The sequence below is a fragment of the Ictidomys tridecemlineatus genome, chromosome 4 (assembly GCF_052094955.1).
Source record: "Ictidomys tridecemlineatus isolate mIctTri1 chromosome 4, mIctTri1.hap1, whole genome shotgun sequence".
Taxonomy (NCBI): domain Eukaryota; kingdom Metazoa; phylum Chordata; class Mammalia; order Rodentia; family Sciuridae; genus Ictidomys; species Ictidomys tridecemlineatus.
In genome coordinates, this window is record NC_135480.1 from 147,757,309 (window position 1) to 147,780,052 (window position 22,744).

General features: G+C 30.0%; 1 protein-coding gene and 1 non-coding gene across 5 annotated transcripts in view; both read left to right on the top strand.

Moving 5' to 3' along the window:
• Jak2 (Janus kinase 2) overlaps positions 1-22,744 on the top strand; it is a 131,489-nt gene that overhangs the window by 85,568 nt on the left and 23,177 nt on the right. For all 4 annotated transcript variants that reach the window (XM_005324056.5, XM_078047608.1, XM_040285729.2 and 1 more), the window contains exons 7-19: positions 2,273-2,594; positions 3,549-3,668; positions 8,097-8,254; positions 10,222-10,333; positions 12,455-12,641; positions 13,320-13,447; positions 15,617-15,751; positions 16,523-16,610; positions 17,363-17,490; positions 18,236-18,374; positions 20,034-20,185; positions 20,334-20,484; positions 21,303-21,439. In XM_005324056.5, the coding sequence (XP_005324113.1) occupies positions 2,273-2,594; positions 3,549-3,668; positions 8,097-8,254; positions 10,222-10,333; positions 12,455-12,641; positions 13,320-13,447; positions 15,617-15,751; positions 16,523-16,610; positions 17,363-17,490; positions 18,236-18,374; positions 20,034-20,185; positions 20,334-20,484; positions 21,303-21,439 (1,957 nt within the window). The remainder of the gene's footprint in view (positions 1-2,272; positions 2,595-3,548; positions 3,669-8,096; positions 8,255-10,221; positions 10,334-12,454; positions 12,642-13,319; positions 13,448-15,616; positions 15,752-16,522; positions 16,611-17,362; positions 17,491-18,235; positions 18,375-20,033; positions 20,186-20,333; positions 20,485-21,302; positions 21,440-22,744) is intronic.
• Positions 13,507-13,580, top strand: Trnav-cac (transfer RNA valine (anticodon CAC)). Its single transcript has one exon. It is a non-coding gene; the product is annotated as a tRNA-Val (tRNA).

The window sequence follows — 22,744 nt, forward strand, 5'->3', positions numbered from 1 at the left end:
TCTTGTTTATGATTATATTTCTCTGATTCTCTTAACCCATACTCTGAACCAGTATATAAACATATCTTTAAAATTCTGCATCGTTATTTTTGCTTTACTTTTTAAATTGCATGAATATTACACATTCCTTATAAAATTTGATGATACTTTAAAACAACTTATTGAAATTCACATATCATGAAGTTCACCTATTTAAAGTAAACAATTAATTATTTTTTGTTGTGTTCAAAGCATTGTAAAAGATAATAACAATATGATTTTAGAACATTTTTATCTTTCCTAAAATAAATTCCATATTCATTAGCATTCAGCCCTCATCCTCCCCCCCCCCCCCAGTCTCTGGCAATCACTTATCTAATTCTTGTCTCAATGGATTGCCTATTCTGGGCATTTCATATAATTGGAATCAGACAATATGTGGTATCATTTTCTATCTGGCTTCTTTTACTTAGCATAATGTTTTTAAGGTTCTTCCATGTTGTAGCATATATCAATATTTCATTCCTTTTGAGTTTTATTATTCCATTGTATGAACATACCACATTTTGCTTACCTGTTCATCACTTGATGAAAATTTGTCTTGTTTCTGCTTCTTGGCTGCTGTGAATAATGATGGTATGAAGGGTTGAATGTGAGTTATTTTGTGGATGTATATATCTATTTCTCCAGTGTACATGCTTAGGAGTAGAATTCCTATTTCATTCAATAACTCAGTTTAACTTATTGACAAACTACCAAACTTTTCCCAAGCAGCTATACCATATTAGATTCACTCACAGTACATGAGAATTCTTTTTCCATACTTCTCTGTCTTTAAGTAAAAGTGTTATCCCATTCTGGTTTTGATTTTAATTTCCTTAATGACTACTGATGGTTAGCATCTTGTCATGTGCTTATTGGTCATATGTATGTCTCCTTTGGAAAAATGTCTCTTGAAATTCTCTGCTTATTTTAAAATTGAGTTGTCTTTTGATTATTGAGATGTAAGTGTTCTTTTTATATTCTGGATATGTCTCCAAATACAAGTTATCATATAATATTTGCAAATAATTTCTCCCATTCTGTGTATTTTTTTTACTTTCTTGAAGTTATCATTTGCAGAATAAAAGTTTTAAATTTGAAATACCCCCTCTTAACCTATTTTTATTTTATCTACTGTGCCATGGCATTTTAGGAGTGGATAAATAATTTATTCCTGCCCCGTGGCAAAACATGCCTGCTGTTCTTAATAGTTAAAACATATTTAATTCACTGATGTTTTCTGAATTCTTATTTGATGGTAATTTCTGAAAAATAAACAAGGAACTCTAATTATTGTTAAGTTACTTATAATTGATGGGAGAACAGATGAGAAATTAGGCCTTGCAGAATGAAATAAGGTGCTTGTTTCTGGAAATATCCAGTAGGATATAGATCTTTGAATAGTCTAAATACTTTACTAGATTTAAAAAAATGCATATAAGGGCTGGGATTGTGGCTCAGCGGAAGAGCGCTCACCTAGCATGGGTGGGATCTGGGTTTGATCCTCAGCACCACATAAAAAATAAAGGCATTATGTTGTGTCCATCTACACCTAAAAAATAAATATTAAAAACTACATATAAGAGGTTACTCTGTATGTCTGTGTTCACTAGAAGCAGAAATATTAATTTATTCCCCCTTTTTAGGCTATTTAATACATACAGATAAAAGTACAGAAAGGTCAGAGTATTTCTAGAAAGAATTATTTCAATCAGAGGAATTATTAGGATTTAAAAAGTTAACATAACAAAATAACTTATACAAAAAAGTATGTTTGCATAATGAACAACAAACAGCACCAACAAAAAGCAACCATTTCCAAAATTCAGATGAAATCTGGTTAAAATTCAAATAAAAATTTCCATATTTTAGGAAATATTTTCAGCACAGTGCAAAAACAAAAAAACCTTATAAATCACCATCCCAGAGATATAAGATAATCAGAAAAAATGAATTTTTAGAGACTCTTTTACTAGACTGAGAGTGCATTTCATGAAGAGAAGAAAATTAAAATCTTCTATTCTGAGCTTTATGGTAACTTAGAGTATGTGTACCATCAAATGAAACATTGAGGTTTTTCCTCCTCTGTGGATGGTTATATCAACTTACTCCAACTTACTACCGTGTTGTAGCACCTACCTGTCATGGAAAAAGATAAGAAATTGTCTTTCACTTTTGTTTTCGGTTTATTTTCCAATTTTTGTTTTCTTTGTTTTCCTTTTCTGTGTATGCTCTTTCTGTGTATTCCTAGCTATAAGACATTCTTACCAAAATGTGTTCGAGCAAAGATTCAAGACTATCATATTTTGACAAGGAAGCGAATAAGGTACAGATTTCGCAAATTTATTCAGCAGTTCAGTCAATGCAAAGCCACTGCCAGAAACTTGAAACTTAAGTATCTTATAAATCTGGAAACTCTTCAGTCTGCCTTCTACACAGAGCAATTTGAAGTAAAAGAACCTGGAAGAGGTCCTTCAGGTGAGGAGATTTTTGCAACCATTATAATAACTGGAAACGGTGGAATTCAGTGGTCAAGAGGGAAACATAAAGAAAGTGAGACACTGACAGAACAGGTAATCCTTAATGATATGTTCTCATTCTTTGTTTTAAATTTTAAGTAGAATGACAATATAAGCAAAGTAGTTTTAATTATTTCAAACCTGGTCTTGCACTTCTTCCACTGTTAGAAGTGGAAGTTTCTAGTAGCATGTGACGCTATCAAGATTGTATCTGTAGTTCTTCTCTCATTGTTCTTAAATGGATTTTTATTTAATCTTTTTAAGACAAAATAATTTCTAATGACTTTCTAATAGTTTCAGAAAAGAATTGGATTCTGTAAGTGATTTTTAAGGTAGTCTTGTCTCCTTTTTACATTCATTATTATTGATAATAAGGCACAATCATAAAATAAAATGGAAAATATTCACTTAATTTTTATTATACTATATATCTGTTAAATAATTAATTTACTTTTTAAGGTTTGCATTGCAAGTTTTAAATTTGTTCATGTTTGTATTGTTCTTAGATTGTTTTAGAGATTTAAGATGATTTTGTTCTTATTTTTAATTTTTTTTGGTAGTTAGATTTTCAGTTTTCTGGCAGCAGTTCTTATTAATGTTAATTGGGTTGGAGAGTATGATAACACACTTTAGATTCCTTGCTTCCTTTTTTTAAAAATATATTTTTTAGTTGTAGTTGAACACAATATCTTTATTTTATTTATTTATTTTTATGTGGTACTGAGGATTGAACCCAGCGCCTTGCACATGCTAGGCAAGTGCTCTACCACTGAGCTACACCCCCAGCCCTGATTCTTGCATCCTTTAATATTCTCATTTATAAGTCAAAGTAAGATACAGTATAGTCTTGGGATTAGAATTTTGGAAGAAGGAATCATATAATGCTTATCTATTGTTACCAATAAAATTTGTATTTCTTAAAGAATTTTGAACCAATGTTGTCTCTTTTATAAATTTTATTTAAAAATGGTTCCATAACTGTTAACTTTTAAATGCTTTTAATTACAGAATTTACAATTATATTGTGATTTTCCTGAAGTTATTGATGTCAGTATTAAGCAAGCAAACCAGGAAGGCTCAAATGAAAGTAGAATTGTAACTATCCATAAACAAGATGGTAAAAATTTGGTAAGTTTGTTTTATGACTAAATAGTGGTTACATTGAACATCTATCAGAAATAAATATTTCATAATCCAAAAGCCAAATTTACTTTTTTAAAAGTAACCAAAGTTACTTTTTAAAAATCTTTTTTATTAGTTCTAATTAGTTATACATGAAAACACTAAAGTTACTTTTTTAATTATAGTTATTAATATAGCTCTAAACATAATTATCAGTTCAATGAACTTTTTTAAAACTTTCACCTCACTTTTTACCAATAACTCTTCCCACAGTTTTTTGTACTTTTTTTGTGATTAACAAAGCACCAGTTCTTTTCCCCACTCCCTCTGACTCTGGGTTGCTAGTTGCCTGTTGTAATACTCATTCTTGACTATTTTTTTTAAATCAAGAGGGATGTGCATAATGCCAACCATTCTGCCTAATTAAAGGACAAAAATAAAGCAATATTATATGGAATTTATATGACAGAATACAAACCAATCCCGGGTCAGCTTCACTCAATCTGTAAGACATGATTGATTCTAAAAGATTACTAAAAAAATAACTGGCTTATAATTCACTTTATTCAGCACATTTTCCCATTCTTAGATAAAAACATGATTAAGTATACCTACTATCTAGTAGGCTATGAACTTCTTGAAGGCAAGAGTTATATTTTCATGTGTGTTTGTACTTCCTGCATTTTGCACAGTGTTCTAGGAGCTAGTTTAGGAGTATGATTAAATTTCATGGATGGATGAAAGGGTGTTTAATAATTATCATCCCCCTTCTGCATCTATAATAAATATTTCTGGAAAGTATGTTGATGCTAATGTGAATATTCTTTAGTAATATTCCTTATGGAAAGGTGTGTGGACTTGTTGGCTTAAATTATGAAGTCTGCAATACAGAGAAGTTAAATATCTTTCCGAGGTCACAGTATTGATAAAATGTTAAGGCTATTTAAATTCAAATCCATTATTTGGTAACCTAAATTCTTAATTGTGAGTATTCCTAAAGCTTCTTAAAAATATTACATTGACATTTTGTTGTAATTGCACCAAAGTTTAGTTTTGGGAGAGTTGATGTTTCTTTCCCATATAACATATATTTTAGGAATACCTCATATTTCTCTTGTATCCATGTATTCTATTGTTTTTCAATAACTTGATAGTTTTATTAATTTTGATATATCATGTTTCTTGCTGAATTTTATTAATGATGTATTATGCTTTTCTGTTATTTATTAGAAGTAAGAACTTTTCTCAGCTTCTATTCTTCACCACCCTTGTTGTGTGTTAGTATCCACAATCAGTATTGCATTTTAAAATTCATTCTTCTGTTGGTAGACATTAGGAGTGAGATAATATTGAGTCATGGTGATACTGATAAACAGTTTTCCAAAGTTGTTATACTAATGCACCTTTTTTCATCAGTGTATGAAATTTTCAATTGCCCCATATGGTCACCAAGCTATAATTTTGTGCCTAAAAAGGTGATCCTGGTGAATACATACTGGAAGCTCACTGTGGTTTTTATTTTACTGCCCTGATGATTAATGATGTTGAACACTTTTTAATATACGTATTATTCTTTTGAATAGCCTGCTTATGAAGTTCTTGTGCAAGTCTTTTGTTCATTTTCATTCACTTGTTTGTTTTTTTTCTTATCAATTTGTAGAGTTCTTAAAAATTCTGGATACACGTCTTTTGTAGGATATCTGTTAAAATATATACTATCTTCTAGTTAGTGGGTTGCCTTCTTTTAATAGTTACTTTTTATGAATAAAAATCTTTAATTTTAATATAGTATTTTGTCCATTTAAATTTGGCATAATTACTAACACAGCTGGGTTTTAAGTCTGCCATTTTGCTATTTGCCTTCTGATTGTCCTATGGATTTTGTTTTGGTTTTAGTTCTGACTTATTTTGATTGTTAAAATACTTTTATTCCATTTTATTTCCTCTTATGTTTTAAGTCAGTATTGTTTTATATTTACTTATGTGTGTCCCTTTTCTTTGTTTTCTGATGTAAGAACAAGTAGGTTATTCTTTTTCATCAACGTTCATTTAGTCTTATCCCCCTTTCCGTAGGTGACCATCTGTGTGTATGTATTTTTCTAGCCTTTGTATTTTTACACATATCAACATATATGGCATTTTCATTAAAATAAATGTTTTCATTGTCATTTAAAACAAATGTTTTATTTACAAAAATATAGCCATGCTTTATGTATTGTTCTTGAACTTGATTTAAAAAAAATAAAGACTTGTCATTCTGTGTACACATAGATCTAATTTAAAAAAACTATTGCATGTTTTTCCATATTGTATATATACCTTAACTTATAATTTATAATTAACTTTTGCATATCATATACTGTATATATCTTTAATTTAGAATTAATAATAATTGTATTGTTAGACACTTAATTTTGGCTATTTTTTGTCACTACAAAAAATGCTAAAAGAAGGCATTTGAATATGCTTTTCTATATACATATGTCAATATCTCATTAAGAGATATACCAGTAAGTGAAATTGCTAGGTCAAGGATATAAATGCTTATAATTTGATAGACTTTTAAAGTGCGTCTCAACATTGTTTCCAATGTGTATATATCCCCATGTCCCTGTAACCTGTGCCAACACTGGATATTATCAGTCTTAATTTTTCTGCAAAATTGATGAGTAAAAATGCATTCCTTTTGTTATATTTTATTTATTTAATTGGAACCTGAGATTGAGCAGGTCTTATGTGCTTATATAGGGTAGTTATATTTATTTCTTCTCTATGGATTACCTTTTCATATCCTTTGACTAGTTTTACTTTTTAATTTTAGTTGACTTATAGGATTTTCCCCCAATACATATTGAGTATCAATTATTTGTTGTACTGGCTTTTAACTTTTCTCAAAGACTTTTAACTTTGCTTCTAGAATCTTTTACAGTAACCCCCCCGCCCCCACACACACAGAGAGTATGTTTGTATCAGGGACTGAATCCAGGGGTGTTTAACCACTGAGCCACAACCCCAAACCTTTTTATATTTTATTTAGAGACAGTGTCTTGCTGACTTGCTTAAGTTGCTGAGGTTGGCTTTGAATTTGCAATCCTTGTGTCTCAGTCTACTGAGCCACTGGGAGTACAAGTGTGCACCAACACACCCAGCTACAATAACTATTTTATGGCTTTATTTTATTAATATCCAAACATATCACATACTTCTTATTAAACTTTTTGTTCTAACTCCCTATTCTATGTTCCCACTATGATTATGTAAATATTATTTATTGAAGAGCCAAGAAACATACTCAGATCACATTTCCATTCTTTTGTAATCTTTTGTTTTTCCAGTAGTTAATTATTGCTTTTCCCCTTTGTATTTATAGTTGTCTTTCCATTCCCTGCAAAGACTTTGTAAAGTAGCTCATTTCTCAGTATAAAATTTCATATAGTCAAACCCATCAAATATTATATAATGTCTCTTTCTTCCAGAGAAGCTCTGCCTTGATCACTAATTAGTGGCTTTCCTAATCTCACCTGGAAGCTCTCTAGATACAGTTGTTAATAACTACAGCCGCAATATTTCAGCATTCCTTTTTTATCATCCTGGGAATTACCATCTTATCTCTCTTGTGTTGGATCCCTGGTTCTCTGAATCCCATATTTGCCTTGTTCTTCTTGCTATGTCCTCTAGTATTCATTGGTATTTTTAGGATTTGAAAAAATGGAAAATTAACTTAGGGAAGATTTTTACATTTGATGATGTTGAATTTTTTCATGCAGGAACATAGGTAATCTTCTGTATATTCAAATAAAAAGTGTTGCACAAGTGTTTTGAAATTTTTCTAATAATTATTTTGCACATTTTTTTGTTAACTTTAGTCCTCACTACTACATATTTTTATTGTTTTTAATAAGGCTTTATTTTTTCATGACATAATAAAATTGAATATGTGTGTGTATATATACACACATACACATGTACTTTTATATATGTATGTATGTATGTTTTCCCATTAGATAAATACTGTATTTTAGGCTGAGTGTGTGTGTGTATATATATAAAACGATACAATAAAAACATAGCTACATATCCTAACATTTTAATTTATATCATGAATACTTAGCAGTGCGTAGTAGGTATGTAAAAACAACTGCTTATGACCTCTCAATACCAACTTTTATATCAGATTAAATGAATTTCTAATTGAGAAGACTCATATTAGTCTAATAGGGTATTGGAAAATACAGTAAAATTATGATATAGAGTGAACTACAAGTGGAAGTACATGATAAAGTAACTGGGAATCACAGAAGACTTTTAAGCAATTTAAAAAAATAAAATTAGGAGAAATGATATTATATGGAGTGTAGTGAATTTTTATTATTTAGCATTCAATTTACTTTTTAAATGATACTTAACAGCTTATTTTTCTTTTTTTCTGCTTAGGAAATTGAACTTAGCTCATTGAGAGAAGCCTTGTCTTTTGTGTCATTAATTGATGGGTATTACAGATTAACTGCAGATGCGCATCATTATCTCTGTAAAGAAGTAGCACCTCCAACAATGCTTGAAAATATACAGAGCAACTGTCATGGCCCAATTTCGTGAGTAATACCAACTTTAAAAGTTAAAAAAAAAAATTAAAAGCAAGTGTTGCACAGTCCCTTATCTTTAGATTCCACATACATGGATGCAGTCAATTATAGTTGAAAATATATATTTTAAAAATTTTGTGTCTGTACTAAACATGTATCAACCTTATTTTTCATTATTTCCTAAACAACACAGTATACTAGCTATTTACATAGAATTTACATTCTATTAGGTTTTATTAATAATCTAGAGACGATTTAATGTATAGAGGAGGATGTATATATTTACATGTGAAAATTATGCCATTTTATATAAGGGATTTGAGCAAAATCTCAGAGTTTGATTTTGGAACCAAGCCTCTATGGATGCCAAGGGATGACTGTATTTAAAGAAAATTTTATAATTAGATGTAGGTTTAGAAGTTCTTGAAAAATATTATTATAATTTATGTTTTCTTTTTTGACATAAAGTCTGTTTGCATAAGTCAGATTACATAACAATTATTTTGGACATAGTTTACCATCTGTGTCCCAATCTACAATACTCACAACTTGTTATACAAGTTTAACATTTAGTTGTTTTTGCATACTTAGTTAACTCATAGATGTTCTTTTTTAAAGAACACTTCCAATTTATATTACACTAATTTTGAAATACTGCAAAGGAACCACAAGTCAAAATTTGAAAATTGTTACTATTTTTGAATAATGCAACAATGCCTCAAATGCAAGATATATATATATGATGTCCATATTTCTAGATGATGACTGTGCAATAGAACTTTCATCAGTGATGAAAATATTCTTTGTATAGGATATTTAATCCAGTAGGCACTAGGTATATGTGGCTATTTAGCATTTGAAATGTGGCTACTGCAACTGATAAATTGAATTTTATATTTAATTCAATTTTAATTTCTTTAATTTAAATACCTATGTATGGCTAATAACTTCTATATCAACCTACACAATTATAGAACCTGGTTTTAACACTGGGTAAAGCTAGCTGTGATGTATAAGATTTATTTAATGTAAGTTCTAGTTATTTTTCAGATAGGGTGTTCTTTATGATTGGTATCATATTTGAAGAACCTGAATACAAAAAAAGATTTGGTATTCTGAGCATGTGTCTTGAACTTAACCTACACCTAAATGTTTGAGAAAATGTATCTTGAATAATATTTAAGACTTGCTGCTGTGCTCAGTGTTTACTTAGTAATAAATATAGTTGTTACTACAAGGTTGAACTTTTTGAAATTTATCTTTGAAATTTATATGTTCAACAGTGTAAAAACTCCTTTCAGTCATCCGTTCCCTGACTCTTATCTCCGTTATTTATTTATAGAATGTTTACTGAGTACCTACTAAATGTAAGCACTGGTCTGTGCATGAGAAATATGGTGACATCTGAAATAGAAATGGTTCTTGCTTTCATGCAGATTATATTTTGCTTTTCTTTTAAGATGTGCAGCTTCAAAAATGTAGAAAAATTTAAAACTCATTAGTCTCCAGCTACTCACAAGCCTTCTGTTAGACTTTGATATTGTACTAAATGTTAAAGTAGTGCACATAATTGTTGGTATTAGTAACGTAAATTATGATACAAGAGACATGAGGAGTATTTCTGATATGTTGTCTGCATAGTTGAATGAAATCTTATGAAAGTGAGTATGATTTTTCAAATATTAAATCTGTGATCAGAGGCAAAATATTTGAGTGAAATTTTTTGTGATTTTTATCTCATAATATCTTTTCTGTGTTTTTAAAGTAATATAATTGCCTTGAATTATTTCGAACTTATTGTAAAATAGCTTGGTACTTTAATTTTTTTCTTGAAAGATTATTGTAAACGTATAAAGTAGAGAAGTCTTCTAAAAATTCTGAGGGTTTTAGATTTTTATTTCTGAATTTTTGGATAACATTTGATCATAACGTCATGGTGCTTTCTAGCCTTCAAATTCTTTCTTCTTTACCTTTAGAATGGATTTTGCCATCAGTAAACTGAAAAAAGCAGGTAATCAGACTGGGCTGTATGTACTTCGATGTAGTCCTAAGGACTTTAATAAGTATTTTCTGACTTTTGCTGTTGAGGTTAGTATATCACATTTATTAATAGTAGCATGTTGTTTAGTCCATGTGCTTTCCTCTTCATATTTATCTACCATACAGTATTTATTTTTTAATATGCAGATTTACAGCTCTGGATATAACTGTCATGATAATGTGTCATTTACCTCAGGAATTCTGCATAAATAAATATATAATTCCTAGTGTTTTCATTAAAGTATAAAATGATATACAATGTTCTTCTATGGTTTTATTTGGCATTTTTTTTTGTTGTTGTTTGATGTTTGGGTGTTATCACTGTGTCAAATGGCATTTCATCAGATTTCTTGTGGTCTCTTCACAAAAATGGAAATCTGTACCCTCCCAGGTAGAATAAAATAAATTAGAAGTAAATTTATTGTTTACTAGCAGCAGTTACTAATTAGAGCAAAACAGAACAATAATAAAGAAATAGAATTATCATAGCACTTTTAACTAGTGATTTTCCAATTTTAAGAATAATGATTTGTAATTTAAGTGAAAAACTGCAGTGAAACCTCATTGTTAATATAGATAATTTTCAACCTTATTTAAGATTTACTTAGTACCTGAAATTATCTTAAAAGATAATATCATTTATAAGGCAATTTCATTGTTTAAACTCTGAGAGCCTTTATAACAACATCTAGATACACTTTACTTTTTACAAATAGAGAAAGTAAGGTAATAAAATTATTATAAAAGCAACCATCTTATATTTAGTAAAAGTAGAGAATGGATTAATTATCAATATAGAAAGTAGATTACTCCATCATTTACCATTTTTTTTAGTTTTTCTTTTTTAAAAATTAGAACATTATAGTTACAAAGGGTTGGATGTTTCCTCTCATCATTTACTGTTGTATAAAGTTGATAATATATTCTAATTTTAGAGTATCTTTTTATTATACATTTAACAATTCATTACACTGAATTATAAATTCAAAATGTATATATAATTTACTACATGTTTCCACTACAATATGAATGATAGGCATTAGGGAACATACAATATAACCCTATGTTTGAGAAACTTATCTTTTGAAAGTAAAAAATTTAAAAATAACAAAAAATATGACATTGAACTTAGTAATTATCTAGCATTGACAAATATAGACAATAACAAAAAGGATTGCAATTTTTAAGAAAGGTCTTTTGGAGTAGGAAACATTTGAAATTGAAATTGAGGATCTGGTAGATGTTTTGTAAATGGTTCTAAGTGGAATGAATATGCTTATAAAAAGCAGCTTAAAAACAGTAAGATAACTCAGCAATTTGGGAGACTGAGACAGGAAGATCACAAGTTCCAAACCAACCTCAGCAACTTAACAAGGCCCTAAGCAGCATAGTGAGACTCTGTCTCAAAATAAAAAATAAAGAAGGGTTGAGGATATGGCTCAGTGGTTAATTGCCCTTACTCTAGGGCATTTAATAGGATTCAATCCCTACTATCCCCCCCAAAATAGATGGAAGAACAAATTCATAGTATAGCACATAAGACTAATATTTTAAAACTGCCAAATATTAGAAGTGCCATATTAGAGATAATTATAACAAATACAATAGTGGTGCAATGGAATAAGTATTCAGTAACCTTTCTGTGAAATGGATAACTGTTGCTAGGACCTTACAGAAAAAGTAGAGCTTGATTTGAGTTTTAAGGAATGAGTAACAGTTCATTTCAGGGAGGGTGTACAATCATAGTAGAGGAATGGCAAATACAGTTACCAAGGTATGAACAGTGTTGTAGGTACTTGAAATTATTTAAGTCATTTAATTTGGCCATAAAATAGATTGCATGTTGGAAGGGGCAGGAACTGAGGTTGAACATAGAGGGAGAAGCAAACTTATGAAGGACCACGATAACACTAGGTTTAGATTTTATATATTATTCATCTAATAAATTACTATTAATTTTTCTTACTTTTAGTAAAAGGCTATATGACATTATAATTATGCTTTTTTTAAGGAAATTCTTGATTATATCACTATACCAGCACTTATTTTAGGATTCACAGTTCAAATGTCTAAATATTCTGTTGATTGTTTTGCAATTTTTTTGACAGAATAATCACTATGATGTTTATTGTGATTTTTCCTCCCTGTCTTTATAATTAAACTTTGTAGCAAGAAAGTGTCATTGAATATAAACACTGTTTGATTACTAAAAATGAAAATAGAGAATATAATCTCAGTGGAACTAAGAAGAATTTCAGTAATCTTAAAGATCTTTTGAATTGCTACCACATGGAAACTGTTCGCTCAGACAATATAATTTTCCAGTTTACTAAATGCTGTCCCCCAAAGCCAAAAGGTAATTTTCTAGTTATTTAAAAAAATTACTGGTCTTGCATTGTGTCTGTGGTGGGATGTAACTTAAATACATGGATTTCAAAAGAAATATTAAAGCAGTAGTCCAAAACCAAATTAAATTTGTCTCATTTTATCATACAAACATCATCAAATAGGATTGTATAGTTTGGTTTGAGTTGTATATAAGTGACTTGAATTTCTGTGTTTGTAAAAATGACATTTTAAAGATAACAATTACTTGGTATAAATCAGTTGCTTACTTATTGAACTGGAAGTTCTCACTACCAAATTCTCAGGTGTTTTTAAATATAAACTTAAACATGCTTTTAGGATTTTACTTTCTATATTTAAAAAATAGATTGGTAATTTATTGAGTTAATAAGTCTTATTAAAATTATTGAAATGCTGAAAAAATTATATTTGTTAAGGAAGAGATTATGATTTTGAATGTATGAAATAATTGGTAAGAGTACTTAAAAGTTCAATGAATAGATCCCTAAAGTAATTTTCTAGGAAAAAAGATTAACAATAATGAGTTATTAAGACTTTTTTACATATAGAACACATTTCATTTTATTCATCTTTGGAGCAATTCATATTTTCAGTGTGTTTTGATGATATATATAGTTATAAATACACATATATATACAAAAATATTTTTTTATTGTTTTTCTCCTAGATAAATCAAATCTTCTGGTCTTCAGAACCAATGGCATTTCTGATGTACCAACCTCACCAACATTACAGAGGCATAATAATGTGAACCAAATGGTGTTTCACAAAATCAGAAATGAAGATTTAATATTCGTAAGTCATTAGATACTTATTATTGTCTTTTTTATCCTCTTGAAACAATAACAGTGGGCTGGGGATATAGCTCAGTTGGTAGAGTGCTTGCCTCACATGCACAAGGCCCTGGGTTCAATCCCCAGCACCTCAAAAAAAAAAAAAAAAGTGTTAAAACAGTAACTATTTTCTTGATTTACTATCCTATGTATATTCGTGTGACATTTGGAACTATTTTGTTACAAACCATATTGTTAAAATTTACTTGCAATTTAAATATTTTTATTTCTTATAAAGAATATACCAGTCTTATGTGAGAAATTAGCAAAATTAATTATTTTAAGAATGAAAGCCTTTTTTCCAGAAATTTAAAAATATTTCTCTACAAATCATAAAAATTTAAAATCTATAAAAGACATATCTTAAATCTCAAGTTCTCAAGAAATTAAAGGAGATTCAAGGGATTAAAAATAAGGAAATAACTGAAAGCAAAACAGTATATAAGAGCTGATGATTTGACTGTCTGTTGACTGTCTGTTGGTGTTGGGAGGATGGAGATTAGTTTCATTTATCATGGAGTTTAAAATTCAAAGCAGTACAAAGAAGAGGGCGATATGTTAGGCCTGTGCAAGGATAGGAGTTAAAAGTGAGACCATCTCTGAGTCATATCCCTCAAGAATATTTATCCTCAATTCAAAAAATATATATGGAAAAAGAAAGATTGACCCACTTGCAAAAGGAGAGGAAAAGGAACATTGTCTATTTTAATTGGGCTCTTAGGAAAAAGAGACTCTTCTAAGAATTTAAGTCATAAGCTTTTTAATTTTAGTTTATGCTACTAGTGTGATCTGCAAAACATGTGTATTTAAAGATAAACAAAGGAGTGGAAAACATGGGAAAATGAAAACAACTTAAAATAAGACATTATTGTTTCTGTTGTTGTTACTACTACTACTACTACTACTATTTGATACTGGAGATTAAATCCATGGGTTAAGCTAATCCATCAGTTTAGCCATTGAGCCACATCTCTAGCCATTTTTAAATTTTCTATTTTGAGACATTGTCTCACTAAGTTGCTTAGGGCCTCCCTACATTATTGAGGCTGGCTTTGAACTTGCAATCTCCCTGCCTAAGCCTTCTGAGTCACAGGGATTATAGGTGTATGCCACTGTGCCCAGCTTAATAAGACATTATTTTAAAGGATAAAGAACTCTGGTTGGAGGGAGACACAGAAATCAAATATATATTCATTGACATTTAAATGAAATGGACAGATCAGAAAGCAGATAACTCATAATTGAAGAGTATTATTGAATTAAAAGATAGACCTAAAGAAATTATCCAGGGTGCAGCAAATAGAAAGAAATGAAAAAGAAATTAAGGGAAGGGAAATTTGAAGACTAATTGATGTTAAAATTCCATGAAGAGATAGTAGAATTACCCAGACTATAAAGGCATGATATCTCATGGCCAAGAAATTTAACTAACATTACAGAACTAATAAGAAGTAGAGCTTGGATATGGACACCGATAATCCTGCTTCAGAGTGTAGGCTTTCAACAGTCAATGAAGATACACAAGAAATACTGGTACTGTTATTACTAGTTGTAGCTATTATTTAATGTGAATTTATTGTGTGTCATGGTCTGTACCATAGTGCTTTCATGTATTCATTCACTTATTGTTAAAAAAATTCTATGGGAAAGATTGTTATTTTCCTTATTCCTCAGATGAAGAAACCAAGACAAGTGCAGCACAAAGAGAGAAAATAGTCCATACAAAGTCAAATAGCTAGTTAATGATAATGAACAAGTCAGATATTCTGCCTTCCCAGACCACACTGGTTTACTTTTTTCTTGCATTAGTAGGAAATGCAAACAGAAAAAGAGACTTATCTATAAATGTAGGTAAACCTTGACTCTAAAAAGTGCTAATTACAGCCAATGCAGAAGATTTTTAAAAAGGCTAGAACCAAAATGTACTTTATTCATTAATCCTTGTTTTCTGTCTTTAATTACTTTTAAAGAAGAATAAAAGAATTAACTTAGAATCTCAAATCTAGGCTTAGTTTTTAAAGGAAATATTTACAATGGCCTTGTATTTTTTGTCTTCATCATTGGTTATATTTCCTATTTCCCACATCTTTCTTCATTTTACTAATTTTTAAAACTCTTTTTTCTTTTAAAGAATGAAAGCCTTGGTCAAGGCACTTTTACAAAAATTTTTAAAGGTATAAGAAGAGAAGTAGGAGACTATGGTCAACTGCATGAAACGGAAGTTCTTTTAAAAGTTCTGGATAAAGCACATAGAAATTATTCAGAGGTATGTATGTTCTTTGGGCAGTTCATGTAGTTTATACTATGTAGAGATGTGATTTCATATGCACACAAGATTTATGTATACAGATTTTCAAAATTGTAATTTTAAAAAGTGTGTCAAGGAATTTTCTGAGAATGCATTCTGATGGGGCTATTGAAAATTATAGGAATTTTTAAAATAATAGCTGATTTCCAAATTAATTACTTTTAGCATTGTGTTATGGGTATTATTACATCTCTTCATATCCTGAATTAGTGGCTTTTAAACTTGGCTCTCCAGAGCCTTATGGGTTTCTTAGAATTAGAAATTCTTGTCAAAGTTTGGTTGTTAGAGTGATATCAATACTATACTAGTATCCTGAGATAGGTGTTATTTATTTGCACAGAGACCATTCTTAATTATTTAGGAACCATTGTTTAAAGTTTACATCCTCCTACTTTAGTTCCATATCACATGTCTGGTGTCTCTCTGTATTCCAGGAGTTCTAGGTCTAAGCCTGTTTGACTTGCATTGTTCATAGTACTCTTTATCACTATTGCTTTATTTCATTGCTATCTCCGTATTCCAGACTTACTTAAGGGTTTCCTCACCATGAAAATTAAGGTTGATGTCAGTTGCAAGTCCATATAAGGGTACCAAAACACACTGTAGCCTGCTGAGTATAGGAGAAAGTGCATTTCTTTAATGGCAGAGAGTATCTTTCTGAACTATGGATACTAACGAATAAAAGTCACACAATAATTTTTTGCATGTCTTGTTATTTTTTTTCCCCAGTCTTTCTTTGAAGCAGCAAGCATGATGAGCCAGCTTTCTCATAAGCATTTGGTTTTAAATTATGGAGTATGTGTCTGTGGAGACGAGAGTAAGTAAAACCATTTGCTTTCTTATGCTAGTGTCATGCCTCTCCCAGAGAATTCATTCTTGCTTATATAGAAAATTCAATTTCATGATCACAGTTAGGTATCAGTATAAACTATAATTTGGTAGGTATTAAATATTGTTGAACCAGAAAACATTTTAGGACTGTGCAGTTATGCCTTGTTGAAAAGGAACCCAATGAATGAAGTTAAAATGTAGAAGACAGTTAATACACCTTTTGTTACAATGACTAAACAATAGAATATTATTGTAAACAAACATCTTACAACATTTTATGTTTACCATGGCAATACAGATTTTGGCTGGTTCAGTACAACATTGAAACAATTGGCCCTTTCAAATAATTCCAAATAATTTCTTATTTATATAAAGTATATAAATAAGACTGAATTATTAATGGAACTGACTGGAATTATTAGATATTGATATCAGAAATAGTCTTTATCTGTACTAGAGTAATAGCATATATAATATTGTATAATGTATATTACATGTGATTATTTAAAATATTATATATAATTGTTTATATTGCTATATCTTACTCTTGTGAATAAACTAAAAATTAAAAATTCTGTATATTCATTATATTTCATTTATATTAATGAATTTTGCTTAGTTTTAATTTATCTATGATATCCAAAGATAACTATAAATATATTTATAAAAGTTTAAAACATACATTTTTAATTATGTTTATACTTGAGCCCTATTATTATTACCTATATTTTAATGCAGATATTCTGGTTCAGGAGTTTGTAAAATATGGATCACTAGATACATATCTGAAAAAGAATAAAAATTCTATAAATATATTATGGAAACTTGAAGTGGCTAAACAGTTGGCATGGGCCATGCATTTTCTAGTAAGTAATTAGCATTTTTTATCACAACTTATTGTTTTATTTTATGAAGCACTGTAAAATTATGTTGATCTGGCAAAAAGAAATAAATTTGTGAGATGCTGAGTCATTCAAAATATCTGTGTTAGGTGATGAAAGGGATTATTTTATATATACATTTTAAATAAAATGCCTTTGGAAAGAAACAGTTTTTTCATCCCATTGGTCTCATAGAACTACTGTTGGACAATCTGTAGTGTTTTAGTTGGGTTAGAAAATTTAACCAAAAATTATGCTGAAATATGTTGTGTTGCTGTGGATAGCAGAAAATTCCTTGTTACAGTGTTTGGGGACAGTTGAGTCTTATGTCCAGTAAAAAGCAGTGTTGACAGAGAAGCAGAATATTAGAGAGTCAACCCAGTTTTTAGACCCCTCAGAATGTACCTGTGTCCTATTGTTGAACTGAAAACAATACTTCCTCCCATCTAGACATATATACTGTTTAGAATCTCAGCTTTGGAAAGTGAAGTAATACTGGGTAGCTTTTATTTATTCATCCTGGGTATAAATTGCTGTGTTATATAAAGTGCAAATGAAAACTGTACTGTCATAAAAACTTTTACTGTCTCAAAGCATGCTACCACGTTAATATTTATTATGCTATCTTACATATCTTTCTTCTTTAAATCTACTTTGCGGTCTGGACCAAATTAAATGCTCAAATACTTGTGGATTGATATTTCAATGTATGTCCTTTTAACTTTAATAGGAAGAAAAATCCCTTGTTCATGGGAATGTATGTGCCAAAAATATTCTGCTTATCAGAGAAGAAGACAGGAAAACAGGAAATCCTCCTTTCATCAAACTTAGTGATCCCGGCATTAGTATTACAGTTTTACCAAAGGACAGTAAGTTCAATAGGGATTGCATTTAACATTGATTAAATAACAATATTAAGCTATCCCTTTTAACAGTTTCAGTTAAGTTACAGTTACAATCTTGTCTTTCTCCATTTCTTCTTCATGATAAGCATGCCACTGTGGACTGTGAGATAATTTTTAAAAAACAGTTTTGGTCCCTAATTATGTTATGGAATTTTGGTCCATAATTATTTTATGGAAAATGAGATTTTATTTCATTTTAATTTGAAATTTTCTAATATTATTCTTTGAGCCAGGGTAAATGTTTAAAATTTCCCTTTCTCTAGTTACTTTTAAAAAACTTTTTGTTTGAAAAGAGATATTATCCAGCTTGAGATCTCATTTAATTATTTGGCTAATTCTGACATTTAATAACTCTTCTTAAAAAAGCCTTTTTCTGTGTGCCCGTTAATCTTCTGTTTACACATTAAGTTAATAGTAAAAGTTTCAAAGAGTTGAGAGATTTTTTTTTTGGTGGTGGTAGTGTCCAAATAATATTATAATTGTATTTCACTATCTTAGCTAAATTTTCTAATGAAATGTTCTAATTTAGAATCTAAAATGATCAATTTTTTTGGAATTGATGTACAGTTATCTTACTTGATCCAATAGTACTTAAACTTGATGGCTTATCCAAAAGTGAAGACAGCAATAATAGTATAGACAATAACAGACAATAATAATAGTATAGGGCAGAGAATCTTATAGGGTCTTAGATCTGGCACTCAAGGAAGTTTTACCCTTTCCCATGGGAGATAAAGATAGAGAAAAAATATATTCATACAATGAAGAGGAGGGGAATTGATGTCCTCTTTAATCTTGATTATACAGCAAAAATATTCACATTGCTTTACCAAAATATACTGAAAGATACAATAGTGTATTATTATGTATATACAATCTATTCGTCTACCTGTGCTAGAATATCAGAGGATAGAATTATATTGCTTCTTCTTTCTTTGAATATCATCTTTCTGTTGCAGTCATGGACCACAGAAACTTTACTTTGGAACTTCCATTATCTGAGCAGAAAACAATTTATCAATACCTAGAATATTTTAGTATAATTTAGTCATTCACTTCATGTTATGGTAAATGTCTGTTGATCCTTGTTTATCTGTAAGTCAGGATTGCCACTGCTAATAAATCATTAAGCACTTTCAGTCATTTAACAACACATTTACTATTTTCACATTATAAAGAAAAATTTTAAATATCAGGAAGTATTTAGGGCAAATTTTGTAGTTTTTTTTTAAAAAAAATTTTTGTGAAAGGTGTACTAATGGGAAGAGATAGAGAAAGCAGTATGCCATTTGAGATGCTAAGGTTTAATGCAAAGAAGTTTAAGTGATAAGGAATTCCTTGTATAGGATTTTAATGGTGTCCATTCTGCTAACAAATTGTGTAACTTTTTGAGAAATTAGTCAGTTTTTGTTCATCTCAATATTGTCATTGTAAAAGCTGCAATATTGAATTAGATTATCTCAAATGTACCTTCCAAGTTTATGCAACTGTGAGCATGAGCATTCCCCCTCCAACAAAATAAGACTCAATTATTCAAATAAATTTGAAAACTATTTGCATGTAAAACACTGGTTTATTTCTGGGGATTATTAACAATTATACTTTGTCCCTATCATTTAAAAGTTCTTCAGGAGAGAATACCGTGGGTACCACCTGAATGCATTGAAAATCCTAAAAATCTAAATTTGGCAACAGACAAGTGGAGTTTTGGTACCACTTTATGGGAAATCTGCAGTGGAGGAGATAAGCCTCTGAGTGCTCTAGATTCTCAAAGAGTAAGTTGATACAGACTGACTCTAGAATGACTTTGTGATCCTTCATGTTTCTTCCAGATGATTTGATATTTCTTAACACATTAATTTTAATAAGAATGTTGTATATCATTATACAATTTATTTTCAGCATTTTGTTTTTTAATTGTAGAAGCTACAGTTTTATGAAGATAGGCATCAGCTTCCTGCACCAAAGTGGACAGAATTAGCAAACCTTATAAATAATTGCATGGATTATGAACCAGATTTTAGGCCTTCTTTCAGAGCCATTATACGAGATCTTAACAGTTTATTTACTCCAGGTATGTATTGATTAGGTCATCATACTGATCACTATCTTTCTTTGTTGTATTTAATAAACTTTATTAATTCTGCAATCCGTATCAAAAAGTTTTATGATGTCTTCTAGGCATTCTTAATTTATATGATTTCTCATGCTTTATACATATTTTGATCTCCTTGATTGGATAGTCTTTTATTTTTAAAAATGCCTTTTATTCTTCAGTAACTTCATTTTTTGTTTGTTTGCTCGTTTGAAAAGGAAAAAGAAACAGAATTTATTACATGCCCACAACATGGGAGTATTAGACTCCAACTTAATTTTAGTTTGCTAGGTAATGAGAAGCATGTTTATTTGGGTACAAATGTTTATTTGACTACATTGCTTTTTTTTAAATACTAGTTCTTTAGGTTTTCAAATGGTTTCTGTATATTTTATTAATGATTGATTTTGTAAACATGAAGTGAATTTGGTTTTGGTTATTATTATCTGCTTTAAAATATTGAGCTAAATACACATGTATTTTCCCCATGGGTACTTCCTGCTTCAGTCCTACTCACCATTCTCACCACAAAAATCAGAATATATACCTTATTTTTTAAATATTAAAATTACCTATTTTGTAAAATAATCATTCATTCTTTGTAAAATTTTTCTTGAAAGTGAATCATATATGAGTAATAAATAAAGGCTCTATTAAGATAATCTAACCATTTACATAATCTTATATCATTTAGTATTTCTAACTCACTCTTATTATTTGTCAGCTTGAATGTGTATCGGTTTAATGCAGAGAATGTATTTGCCAACTTTAGATGGTATTTTTCTGTATTTCTCCAGATTATGAACTATTAACAGAAAATGACATGCTACCAAACATGAGGATTGGTGCCCTAGGGTTTTCTGGTGCATTTGAAGACAGAGACCCTACACAATTTGAAGAGAGACATTTGAAATTTCTACAGCAACTTGGCAAGGTATCTTAAGTTTTTCAAATAGAGTATAGCATTTTATGTGAGAATAAAAAAGGCTTTTAAGAGTCTCTAAAGTTCACTTTACATAAATATTTTAAGGGGTGTTTTTAGAATAAAGGCTTAGTTGTCTGACATGTTCTGTGAAATAAAGAACTGAAGGAAAGAAATGAAGAACTTCTCAGAGCCTTTATTGTGTAATATGCAATGGAACATCTTCAAGAGGATATTAAATTGGTCAGTAATTCCCAAATTGATTTGATTGTGGGACTCTTGCTTGACTTAACTACATTAATACTTTTCTGTTTGTTCCTTATTTGTAAAATACTCTTGAGAAAATTTGAAGGGATATAGCAATAAAAAAAAACAAATACAAGTCTAGGTATTGGGGTATATTGGTTATCTATTGCTGTATAACAAATTACCCTGAAGCATAGCAGCTGCAGACAAATATTTATTATCTCTAGTTTCTGTGAGTCAGGAACCTGGCAACAATTTAGCTATTCAAGGTATCAGGCCTCACAGTCTCATCTGAAGGCTCTACTAGGGAAAGAACTACTTCCAAACTCAGTCACATGGCCATTGAAAGCCTCAGATCTTATTTCTTGGTTCCTTACAAGGACCTCTCCACAGGGCTGCTTCATAATAGAGCAGCTGAGAGCAGAACCCAAGGTGGGAGCCATGGTCTTTTTACAACATAGTATCAGAGAGCACATCATCACACTCTTGCAATATTTTCTTCTTCACAAGTGAGTCAAGAAATCTAGTACACATGCTAAAGGAAGAGATTTATGTAAGAACATGAATACCGGAAGGTGAGGATCATTGAGAAATATCTTAGAGTCCTCCAACAAACTAGCTGACTTTAGCCTCATTATATGTCACTAGAACCAATTTCTTGGTAGTATGTAGTGTGTCAAACTTAATTAGACCATGGAAAACTTTTCAATGTCCCTCTCAATTATTTATTGTCATTTTATTGAAAGTGTTTTCTAGGACAATTTGGGGAATGATTCCTTAGTTACAATAATAAATCTCTTTATTTTTTGACAAGAAAAATTGAGGTATAGAGAAGTTAAATAATTGGCTAGTGGTTATACAGCAAGATAGTAGCAGATGTGATGAGAGCCTTTGTTTCCCTACTTCTAATTCCATGCTATTTCTTCTGTCCATTTCTTCTTTGATTTTTATTTTTTGGGGTATAAATATGCTTCAGTTATATTGGCATCTTCTAGTGTCTTTCTGTGGCAAATCATATATTGTACCATTAAGACATAAAATTATTATTTTTTCCACTCAAAGGTTTTATTT